At 38.9% G+C, this 12,902-nt stretch overlaps 1 protein-coding gene across 1 annotated transcript in view; it reads right to left on the bottom strand.

The window, feature by feature from the left end:
- The window catches only part of SLC13A1 (solute carrier family 13 member 1), a 118,374-nt gene that overhangs the window by 58,433 nt on the left and 47,039 nt on the right, over positions 1 to 12,902 (bottom strand). The window contains exon 8 of the mRNA XM_025291447.3: positions 1,710 to 1,829. Coding sequence (XP_025147232.3) covers positions 1,710 to 1,829 — 120 coding nt within the window. The remainder of the gene's footprint in view (positions 1 to 1,709; positions 1,830 to 12,902) is intronic.

The raw sequence follows: 12,902 nt of genomic DNA on the forward strand, positions 1-12,902 counted from the left end.
GGAGAAACACATTTCAGTGCCTCTGCCCATTATCTTCTTAATTTCTCCTTTTTAAGTGGTGGGCCACTTCAAAATGATAATAAAGGTCGCCTACATATTTTATAAAGTCATTATATGTAGCCAAAAAAGAACAAAACAGCTGGGATCTGAGACTGGATGCTTTCTCCTTTGGTCTGGGATTCCAGTCCCCTGCATCCTGTGTTGTTACCTGCGCAATTGAATAGACCCCCAAAGGCCTGGATTTCCAGGAAGTGGCATTTAGTATGCAGCTGGCCTCTTCCCTCTGATGCCCACCTGCCGTAGGCAGTGACATTCCACACATTGGCTCCAGCGGGAGTGCGGCCTCACGCTGGTCCCGCAATCTGGACAAATAGATTGTTCAAAAAAACCATCAGTACTATCTCCCCACTACTAACAAAACTGGCAGTTCCGGAGAAAAACCAGGAAGAGGAATGGAGAAGGAAGAATATCAGTTCTTACATGATGAAGCTTGGAAAATGTGGGCATGGGTATGGAACATGACTCCACAGGAGTGTTTGGCTATTCAGAGGAAGTACAGAAAGCTGACTTCAGTCTCCCCTGCAGTGGATAACATGCTGTTTCATTCATAGGTCCTTGAAGTTATTTAAATCAAACCTTATAAAGATAAAGTTGAGTAACTTCCCTGGAGGTCCAGTGGTTAAGATTCCGCATGTCCACTGAAGGGGGTGTGAGTTCCATCCCTGGTTGGGGAAATGCCTCTCAGGGTGGCCCCCCCCAAAAAATGAAGTTGAATTGGCTTGTTTCTTCATGAAAAAAATCCTGAAGATTTGATAAACAGCCCTTTCCCCTTTCTTTGTGGGTATTGTTATATGTGTTGAATCTCTGAGGCAGCATTTTAGATTTTGCTGTAGAACCCTGCATAATTTGAAATGCTTGGCAGGCATTTGAGTCATGTAACTCATTGGTACTTATGAACCACTAACTTCAGTCGCAGCCAAGGTAACATCTGCAAATTCTCTGGCTCTTGATTGATCAGTGTTTCCTACTTTGACTTCTTTATATTCAACTAGGGCCCATACATATTAGAATTACAGAGTTGCAAGTGAGCTTACCCGTCTTCTGGTTAAATTCTACTGACTTAGTTGAAGATATTGAGACTGAGAATGGATCAGGACTTGCAAAGATCACTCATCTGTCTTGTGAGAAGCCACAACTTTGTCCCTGGTCTCCTGATTCTCAATCCAATGTTCTTTCCACGGAGCATGCTCTCAGATTTTTGTTTTAGTTTTTCAAGGGCATGTCAATGTTAATACAATGTTAGGATGAAACAGGAAGCTCTGCATGCTACAGTTTAAAGTTACTTGCTAGCTTGAGGAAATCCACACGTTAAACCAAAGAGAGGAGGAAAATTTCTTAAAATTCTGCTTTAACAGACGGGCTGGGTCCTCACCGTAACAAGCTTCATATGTCCTTCTGGCTTATTAATATCTTAATGGCTTAGGATCAGAGGAGACCAAGATAGACTTTCTGTCTACAAACTCTCTTCCATAGATGATATTCTAGAGTATCCATAATGCATGTGTTCATACGTATCAGTTTTGTGGGGAAGAAAAACACAGAAATGCAGCATGCATGAAATAGATGTAAAAGCCCTGGATGAGGGGCTGAGAACATGGAACCCAGACACCAATAAATAAAGACCTGATTAACATGGAATATGTACTCACTTGAATCCTAGGAAAAACCACTGAAGCCAGATCCAAGACAAGAGGAGAATAATAATGGCAGCCGGGAAGGACATTATAAACCATGATCCAAAGTTGATGCAACGGCAGTCAGGATAGCGCCTGTGTGAGAATACAGAAAAGTGTTCACGGGAGGAGTACAAGTGGAATCGTTTCTGATGGTCCGTGAGAAGCAGCACTTCCCGTCTTTCCTGAGATAGCAGTCAAGAAAAGATGTTGGGTGGTGGGGGGGTATTCCCTACTAAATACAGGAGTTAGCTTTGCTCCTCATCTCTTGATTCTGTCACTGCATGGTTATTCATGCTTCTCACAAAAATGAGAGCAGATATGTTATGACTTTTGATCCCTTTAAGAAAGTGTTTACCAAAGAACCTAGCACAGTACCTGATACTCATGGAATTGCACAAGAAATGGGGACACATGGGTGTGTGTGTTTTGTTATTTATATTCAAATCATCAGTACCTGAGTGAAGAAAGACAAACAAGCAGACCTGGGAACAGGTGAAAATTGACTTAAGAGAACTGCATGTGTCCATCACCATTGCATCTTGAGAGCTGACATCCCAGACTCTGACGGGACTCTGATCTGACCCACACTGTCCCTCAAAGCTGTTTTCCCCTCTTGTTTCTTCTGCCCCAAAGCAACTACAACCATCTTATCAGACACATTCTAGACCTTTCTTCCTAGAATTAGACAGGGCTTTGGGGCTCAAATGGAATAAATCAGGACCAGATAAAAATAAGTAAAAGTCCTGTGAAAAATATCAACTTTTCCATTAACTCTCTTATTTTCAGCGTTCTAGCTGGCATAATAAAGCAGTAGCAACAAAAAAGGTCAGGTACAAGCACAGTTTCTTTGGTAACCTCACAATCATTGTTTTGAAATGTAGTCTAAATTCTCATATAGTTATCTATTTTATGACTGTGGGGAAAAGGAAATTCAAGAAACAGTTATCTTTAATTTTTCTTCTTGAAGCAGTAACACAGAGTCAGAAATGAGAAAAGTATAGAAAATAATACAGAATTAATAAAAAAACACCATTCACATATTTTTATTATGTTTGAAATCACAAAATAGAAAGAATGTAATAGAAATGCTAGATTTTCAGTATTTTTTTCTACTTAGATCACACTGTATTTTGCCACTTAAAAAAGATCATGTAAATAAATGAGATGTTTCATGCTACACACAACATAAGCCAAATTTATTTATTTTAGAACACTGCTATTTTAGCCTGGTTCCTAAGAAATGCAAAGGCTGTTAAAAAAAAAAAAAATTAAGCTTTCAAAACTGCAGATTTCTCTTATCTGCAATTTCTATGAGCTGATCTCCCTGGGTCCTAGAATTAGCACTGGCAACTTGAGGATGATTTTATCTACCTTGAAGAGATCCTATGATTAGCTTATATGGTTTTGCCATTGTTACTGCTGTTGTTTAGTCACTAAGTCATGTCCACCTCTTAGCGACCCCATGGACTGGAGCCTGCCAGGTTCCTCTGTCCTTGGGATTTCTCAGGCAAGAATACTAGAGAGAGTGGCCGTTTCCTACTCTAGGGGATCTTCTTCATCCAGAGATTGAACCCACGTCTCCTGAGTCTCCTGTATTGGCAGGTGGATTCTTTACCACTGAGTCACCTGGGAAGCTCAGTTTTGCCATTTGTATAGAACAGTCTTATGGACTCTGTGGGAGAGGGAGAGGGTGGGAAGATTTGGAGAATGGCATTGAAACATGTAAAATATCATGTATGTAACGAGTTGCCAGTCCAGGTTCTATGCACAATATTGGATGCTTGGGGCTAGTGCACTGGGACGACCCAGAGGGATGGTATGGGGAGGGAGGAAGGAGGAGGGTTCAGGGTGGGGCACACATGTATACCTGTGGCAGATTCATTTTGATATTTGGCAAAACTAATACAATTATGTAAAGTTTAAAAATAAAATAAAATTTATAAAGTAAAAAAAAAAATTGTTCAAGGCCATCTGTTAGGGATAACTTCCTGTCAATCCAGTATACCTTTTTTCCTTTAAAAATGAAAGCTTATCCAAAAAAAATAAATAAAATAAAATAAATGAAAGCTTATCAAATAACAGCAGAACTCTTCTCTAACAGCTGCTTTTATTCTTAAAAAAAAATGATAAAGAATACATAAAATTGATGAATGTAAAAAAAAATGCTTTAGCAACTTTATGAGGCTCTATAGAGAATTGTCTGCTTAAAAACAAAACAAAACAAAAAAAAAACAGTGTTTTCAGTTGGAAAATAAGTGAGAAAAGGCTTAAGCTTATCTTCCATCAATTTACTAGACTTGGATTACAGGTCAGTGGCCTGTGTTGTTTTGTTCAGCCTAAAGACAATGAGAAATGCTGCATGGATTAGGCTCAAAACAATGCCCCAAACCCACTTTCATTTTGCACCATCTGTAGCTCATACCTTGATATCAGGCTGCTTTGTTCTCCCCACCCATTGCAGAGAATTCTGTGAGATTTGAGGGAAGTGGGGCTTTTCAGAATTTTTGCCTGGAGGGATAGGCCATTTAAAAAAATGAAAGTTTAAAAAAGCTAAACTCTGGGATATTTTTTTCTTTTTTCTTCCTTTTTTTTTTTTTTTTTTTTTTTTTGTTCAGTAGTAAGAAAGTAAACACTATGAGGTATAAATATTTTGAATGAAAATGGAATGAGTGGCACCCTAGAAGGGATTAGTTTCACAGTGGTGGTTCTTTTCCCACTTCCTTCATATTCCATAACAGGCTTCCCTGGTGGCTCAGACGTAAAGAATCTGCCTGCTAATGCAGGAGATGTGGATTCAATCCCTGGGTCAGGAAGATCCCCTGGAGGATGAAATGGCAACCCACTCTAGTATTTTTGCTGGGAAATCCCATGGACAGAGGAGCCTGGAGGGCTCTAATCTGTAGGGTAACAAGAGTTGAACATGACGGCGTGACTGAGCATGCATGCATGTATAGTCCATAAATGAAGGGACTGCAAGTATCTGCCTAAAGCAAATAGAGATTTCTTCTATCATAAACCATGCTGCTGCTGCTGCTGCTGCTGCTAAGTCACTTCAGTCGTGTCCGACTCTGTGCGACCCCATAGATGGCAGCTCACCAGGCTCCCCCATCCCTGGGATTCTCCAGGCAAGAACACTGGAGTGGGTATAAACCATGCTAACTACATTTAATTTGGATGGAATCCTTTTCTTTCACCTGACAGTATGTTTTGTGTCTACCATGGACTGGGTACTCTTGTAGCTACTGGGGATATAGCAATGAATTAGACGGACACAGTTCAGGCTCTCACAGTTTACATTAAATGAAGAACACAGGCAGAAAAACAGGTAAGCATATCATGAATTGGAAAATAGAATAGTGTGATAAAAAAGAGATTAGGTGGAGGGAGAAATTTTACATAGCATGACCAAGGAAAATGAAATTTGAGATGAGATCTAAATGGCAAGAAGGAGCTAGTCATGTAAATAACTGGGAAATAGTATTCCAGACAGAGGAAATATCAAGTGCAAAGGCCCTGGGGTAGGAATGATTTGGGGATGTTTGAGGATTAGACAGAAGACCATTGTGGCTGTGTGTGGTGAGCTAAGTTCACAGTCACATGAAATAAAGTCCAAGAAGTAGCCACTAGGGATCAGTTCATATACAGCCATGTAGGCCAACAGAAGGAATTTGGATTTTAATACTAAGGCAATTGGTCTTCCCTGGTGGCTCAGATGGTAAAGAATCAGCCTGCAATGCAGGAAGTCCAAATTCAATCTCTGGGTCAGGAAGATACCTTGGAGAAGGGAATGACAACCCGCTCCAGTATTCATGCCTGGAGAAATCCATGGACAGAGGAGCCCACAGGGGTGCAACGAGTCAGACACAGCTGAGCCACTAACACTTTCACTTTCACTAATGCAATTAGGAGTAATAGAAACATAGTAAGTAAGCTAGTGACATGATCTAATTTAAAGTCTATGTAAACTTATGAATTTCATAAAACATGTTAGCCAAATGGATTGTGAAGATGGATGGTAACAAGAGTGGAAGCCAAGTGTAGTAAGCAGAGCTCCAAGATGACCCCCAAGAACCCTGCCCTTGTCATACATACTTAGTATATTCTTTTCCCCTTCTGTGTGGACAGAATGTGTAAAGACGGTGAGATTTTATTCCTGAGGCTAAGTTCTTTAATGGGTAGAGTGAAGAGAATTTGCAGAGGTTCCCATCAATAGACTGACTCTGAGTTAATCAAAAGGGAGATTATCTTGGGAGGGCCTGATTTACTCAAGGGAACCCTTAAAAGAGAGTTGTTCCTGCTGGCTTCCAGATGCCAAAGGAAGGGGGGGCATCTAGCAAGGATCTTGGGGTATCCTCTAGTTGCTAAGAGTGACCTTATGCCAACAGACTGCAATAAAACAGGCACCTCAGCGATTCAAACACAATGAATTGAATTCCGTCAACAACCTGGATGACCCTGTACTAGGACTCTGAGCTTCTGTGGAGATTGCAGATCCCGTTGGCACCCTGACTTCAACTGAGCAAAGGACCTGGCTAATCCGTGCCTAGATGCCTGACCTACAGAAATGATGAGGTCATAAATTCCTGCTGTTTTAAATTGCTAAAGTTTATGGTAATCTGTAGCATAGCAGTAGGAGACATATACACGGAATCTGTTAGAAGACCAAGGCAGGTTTGCAGAGGAGTAGGGAGATAAGTAGATTTTAGCTTCATTTAGATTCGTAGCAACATAGATGAAGAGAAGGCAGTGGATTTTACAAATATTTGGCATACAATGTAGGAAAAGGTACTATTCATTGACATGAATCTGAGGGAAGGGCAGGTTGGCGGATCGGAATGCTGCTGTGAGGGTGTTCATGTGAGGTGCCCTTTAGCTTTCCTGGTGGCTGTGGTGGATAGTCAGTTAGATAGATGAGTCTGGAATTGAGAGAGCAGTTAGAGATGTGAAATTGATGGTTACCCACACACAGGTAGCTTTAGAAACCATGGAAATGGGTGTGTCAATTTCAGGAATCAGTGGAGATGAGTGGAAAAGGAAATACACCAGGGCACTTAGAGGTCAGGCAGAGGGGCAGGAATGAGTTAAGCACATTTAATTCTAACAAAATTTCTGTAGGCATGTATTATATTTTTATTTTACACAGAAAACACAAAGTCTCAGAAGGTTAAGTGGATTGCTCAAGGTCACAGAGTGTACAGTCAAGCTGGATATTTAAACCCAGGAGGACTGTTGAAAACACAACCTCTCTTCTTTAAAGCCCAGTGGGAACACATGTATACCTGTGGCGGATTCATTTTGATATTTGGCAAAACTAATACAATTATGTAAAGTTTAAAAATAAAATAAAATTAAAAAAAAATAATAAAGTCCAGTGTCCTCAATGTCCTCCCAAGTGAAAAGAGAAAATTCCATATATATTTCAAAATATCCATAAACTAGAGTGCAGACTTGATGTTTTAAGGACATTTTAGAACCCCACAGGAATGATAATATAGGAGAGACATGCTTTGACCTGAAGCATACGAGTGTGTCAGTGTTGAAATTTAGGAAGACAGTGCTATAGATGCAGTTCTTAAGTCCAAGTACAAAATCATAAATAATGCTAATTAAATACACAGCACTGATCTCAAAAGAATGTGTGTGATTGTGGATATTTATTGCCTTGAAACAGGTATTGGCCACTAAGGGCAAGATCAGCTGATATCCACGCTGATTACAGTCCTTTTGATTAATGACTATTTTGATTATTTCTGAGTCAAAGCCACTTTTCAGATTTGCATTTATGTACCTCCAGAGGTTTCTTTTCAAATATTAATTACTTTCTACGCATGAACCAGACTTAGATTTCTAACAGCAAGAGCAAAAGTTGAAGCAGCGGCAATGACAGTGTCTGGGGTTATTGACAATTTCCTACCTGCCAGGCCCTCTGCTAAGAGCCACGAATGCAGTATGACTTTTAATCTTCATAATAGTGTTGTATGTTCTAGTTTTGCCTCCATTTTACAGATGGAAGAAACTTACATTTGTAGAAGTTAAGCTAATATATGGCAAAGTTGAATCTGAATCAACTAAGTCTAAACTTTGCAATACCCAAATTTCTTCTGTACTATTTGCCAGAGAAATTCTTTCTTAGAAACACATATTACGCTTTTCTGCAGGAGAAAATCATGGTGAGCTTTAAAAGTGGCTATTGCTAGGTAGCTGGCTTACCTTCTTCCTCTGTAATTAGCTAAGCAGAGAGGTTAGGGAGGTGGGCTTTGAATTTAGAGAGCCTATAAACATATTTCTTGGTTTGTGAAGCAACAATAGTTATTATTTAACATATAATTAGCAACAGTGACTGTGCTAATTATTGATAATTCAACTTCCTTCCAAGCTGCTTTGTATACCCACACATTTCACAGCTGACGCCCACAAGCTGAATAATATACTTTGATAATCAGCAAGCTGTGAAATTTTACTTGTGATAATCTTGTATTCTTAATATGATAGATTGGCTTTTTGTGTTTAACTAATAGCTGGTGTATTTGTTAAGTGATATCGATGCAGCAAAACTCCTCTGTTATGAAAGTAATAATTGTCCCTAATAATATTTCCCTTAATAAATTTATTTTAATATCAAAAGATTATTCAGTTACTTAGATGATTCCCAGGAACAATCAGCACCTCATTCATGTCTTGGTTCAGTTCATCTTAACCAATGTTTATTGATCACCTACCTGTGCTCCTTGGGGGCTAAAAGAAGAAGATAATAATTCAATAATTATTATAATTCAATAATTCATGAAACCTTTTACAAGCTTGCAATCAGGTGTGCTGGTTATAGGTGTGCGTGGATAAGACAAATTTATAGAAATGTGAATATAGCTTTGATAAGAAGAGATGGGACTGGAATGTAAGTTTTGGAGTAACTGAACAGTTTCAAATGATACAGCATCCACACAAGTAGAGAAAAGCTGGCAGAGTTGGAGGTCTTTAAAGAACCAGAGTAGGAAGAAGTGGGCTAATTACAGGGTGATATTTATTAACAACATGTTAGGAAAGGAGGAGATTGGATGGCAACTGGAAGAGTGTATCACTGCAGCAGAAGGGGCAGGTAGAGAACAGCAAGCAAGCAGGATTTCTTTAATGGGAGCCAATAAAAACCCAAAGAATCTATAAGATTATAACAGTAAGTATAGAAAACAAAGAATATTTCCATAATGCTTTATTCCAAGGGTAAGTCAAAAACTAATGGTGAATTAATCACAAGGGAGTCAGAATCTAGGTGCCACACACACTAGATTCAAAGATTAAGGATGCAAGAAATTTCATACCTTGTGGTTGAGTTAGATAATTGGCTCAGTCTTATTAGTATTGTTCTGAAAATCACCTGCTAAGCTATGTATCAGCTTAGGATGACAAGGGCTTCCCTGGTTCCTCAGTTGGTAAAGAATTTGCCTGCAGTGCGGGAGACCCGGGTTCGATCCCTGGGTTGGGAAGATGCCCTGGAGGAGGGCAAGGCAACCCACTCCAGTGTTCTTGCCTGGAGAATCCCCTGGACGGAAGACCCTGGTGGGCTATAGCTCATGGGATCACAAAGAGTCAGACACAACTGAGCAACTTAGCACACAGAACAACAAAGAGATGGTTCAGTCAAAATAGCCATGTTTTCAGCATTGCAACTCTTTCAAATAATTCTTATGTGTGCATGTTTATATTTTATAAAAAGAAAGTGCTATGCTGCTGCTGCTGCTGAGTTGCTTCAGTCGTGTCCAACTCTGTATTACCCCATGGTCTACAGCCTACCAGGCTCCTCTTCCCATGGGATTTTCCAGGCAAGAGTACTGGAGTGGGCTGCCATTGCATTCTCTGAGAAAGTGCAATACTTGAATGCAAATACCAATGCAGTCTTTACTTGTCACTGGCAGCAAACTTGATTTTTAAAAATTTTGCCAACATGCCCCCCTCCCAGATGGTGGGAGAGGTAATGAGGCTGCAGAGCAAAAATGGAACCAGGATTCAGGCCATCTGCCTACACCCCCCAGTGCCTCCACTGACTGGTGATCATCGTTTAAACTCTTGGAGCCTTGGTGTTCTCATCTGTGAAACAAGGGTGTGTATATACAAGATTTGAAATATCTCTATCTTCACTTGTCCCCTCTCATTATCACTCAGGAGCACACATCTTTCTTTTCCAAGACTGACATTTTTACCCTTGTTTCTATCCCATTCCACCTCCATTAATTGACTGTTAGCCAGTTAATAATTTTTTTCTCTCTCTCTTTCTTTTCCCTGCAAACCTCACAAAGCTGTTTTTACTGTCTCCTTTGCCTGAGTGTAAAACCAAACTGATACCTCCCTTATTCTAAAGGAACACTCTGCCTCTGGTTACACCATGCTTGTTCTTTCTTTCTCTCTTTTTTTGGGTTAAACTTGAAACAATCATTTAAACTAGCTGCCTTGTTCTCTCACTATGGCCTCACTCCTTCACTCTCTTTTGTCTGAATTCTGCCCTAATCCCCATTGTTCCCCTGCATCTGCCCTCCTGGAGGTCACTGATGAAAACTAAAATCCTCTTTTCAGCCATCATCTTACCTGACCCTTCCACCACATTGTGCGCTCCTGACTTATTCTCTGCTTGGAAAATGGTCTTCCCCTCCATCTGTCAAAATCCCACATGCTCCTGGTTCTTCACCTACCTTGATTAACTTTTCTCATCTTCCTTTTTGTCAGTGTTTCCTAAGAATATTTCCATGTTTCAATTCTCTTATCTTTTTTGTCCCTATATTTCCCTTGCTACACTCAAGATTTTAATTTCTATGTATATATATACATACACATGTGTGTATGTATGTATATATATATATATATATATATATATATATCTTCTTTAATGGCTCAGCAGGTAAAAATCTGCCTGCAATGCTGGAGACACAGGAGATGCAGGTTCGATCCCTGGGTCTGGAAGCTTCCCTGGAGAAGGAAATGGCAACCAACTCCAGTATTTTTGCCTGAAAAATCCCATGGACAAAGTAGCCTGGAAGGCTACAGTCCAAAGTGTCACAGAGGCAGACACAACTGAGCAACTAAGCACACACATACATATATATAGTCCCAAATTTATAACTAACTGGAACAATGAATTTGTAAATGCCTGCTGAAAATCTCCTTGTGGATAGATTCTGAGCAGTTCACTTCACTATATCCAAAATAAAATTTATTTATTTCTCTAATGAATGTGCCTAGTCTTCTCTAGAACTTTATGAAATCACCATCTATTGACATATAGCCCTAGCGTCAAAATTTCCTAGAGTTGCCTTAACCCTTTCTTACCCTTATAAATCCTCATGCCTAGTCACTCACCACCTTCTGACTGTATGGCACCCTGAGTCTAAATCCACCCATCACTTCATGACTCACCTGCTTGTGCCTCTCATCATTTGTCAACAAGTTGGTCATAGACTCCTAGTTGGTCTCCTGTCCCCAAGTTCTTAGAATGCCAATCAATCTGCACACTGTTCTCAATTGTGTAAAGACATGCACAGGCTATTCTACTACTTCCCGGAAAAACTGATTACAGAATTTATGTACTTTGATTTTCTGGATTATTTGCATTCATTTCCTCCATAAGCATGGTGTTTACTGTTTACTTTGTTTAAGACTGAGCCAGGTTACGCAGACGAATTTTCTCTAGTGATTAGAGGTACTGCACACAACTAGAGTCTTCTTCAAAGACATATGTTCAAAAGTTTCTAGGGAGGTAATATTTTAGGAAGATAGACTTTGGGGTCTGACTGATCTTGATCTGCTCTGCAAACTACCAAGCTAAACATCAAAATTTTCAACTCTACTAATAATAGCCAACATTTATACAGCACATGCTTTATGTTAGGCACCATTCTAAGTGGTATTTATTTTATGTAAAACTTGAAACTATGAGAGAAAGAGAGAGATATTATTATCCTCATTTTTTTTTCTGGCAAAATAACAGGCTTAAAGACATTATTTGTCCAAGAGCTGGTATTTGAATATAGACATCTGAATCTTAGAGTCAATGCCTTTAATCACCACTGTATACCATTTCCACAGCAAGAATATAAGGGTTCGTGTGCACTATAATATATGCAATTCATCTGGCAAGGGCTCAATACTTGTCATTTGTCACTTTACCTTCTTCTCTGTATGTCAAAAAACAAGTTATTCTGTTTTAAAATTGTTAATGGTTTCTGTATATGTATGTTTTGCCTAGGCAATGAGCTAGAATCTTCTTTCTGGTAGGTTTTATTTTTTGTATTCTTCAAAAGAATTCAAAACCATGCCTTGCACATTGTCAATTCTCAACAAATGTTTGTTGATTGAGTGGATGAAGATCTGTTTTTATTTGCACAGGATAAAATTTAGGTTTCTCAGAATTTGTTGTTCTTATTTTTCATACGTAAAAAAGAAAACAAAAGAGTACATGCATAAAACATAAATATATTTTATATTTAAGTAAATAGATAAACAGTTAGATAGATAAGGCTTTGAAATGTATTATCCAGTTGCTTCCTCTCTTAGATTACTTGTAAGATAGCACCTTTTTCTAAGTGTCAAAGGTAGGAAATCATTGACTCTCAGGCTAATGTACCCTTCAGAGTTTGGTAAGACCCAAAATGAACTTGTACAAATGATCATTGGTATTGCTCAAAAAGATGGCAGGAAGTGTCAGGAGAAAAGGTGAGATTATTGTAGTGGCTATGGAAATAAAGGATGATTTCTCTCTGGCTCCAAACATCTGAACATAGAACATAAACCTTTTTTTTAATTGCATGTAGTTTTAAGTTTCTGGAACTTTTTTCAATGAAATTGAATGCATTTCATTCCAATGTTGCTTTGGGTTGCTATTGTATTTTTAGGGTCAATATTTAAGAAAACATTCATTAAATACTTAGTCTGTTTATTTACTATTTACTTTTTATTATACAAATTACTATATACTTGTAAAGCTATTTACTTTTTATTGTTCAAATTCACAACATAAGTGACTGAAAAGTAGAATTTTTAACTCAAGTGCCCTGACTGTATCCACACTTCCCCATTTTCTGCACTGAAGGAACATCACAGCACTAACTTATATTCAGATTCATACATCTGCTCTCAATTATACATAAGGTTGTTTTGCCCCTTCTCTTTCAATATTTTCTA

Source organism: Bubalus bubalis, chromosome 8 (assembly GCF_019923935.1).
Source record: "Bubalus bubalis isolate 160015118507 breed Murrah chromosome 8, NDDB_SH_1, whole genome shotgun sequence".
In the NCBI taxonomy this organism is placed as follows: domain Eukaryota; kingdom Metazoa; phylum Chordata; class Mammalia; order Artiodactyla; family Bovidae; genus Bubalus; species Bubalus bubalis.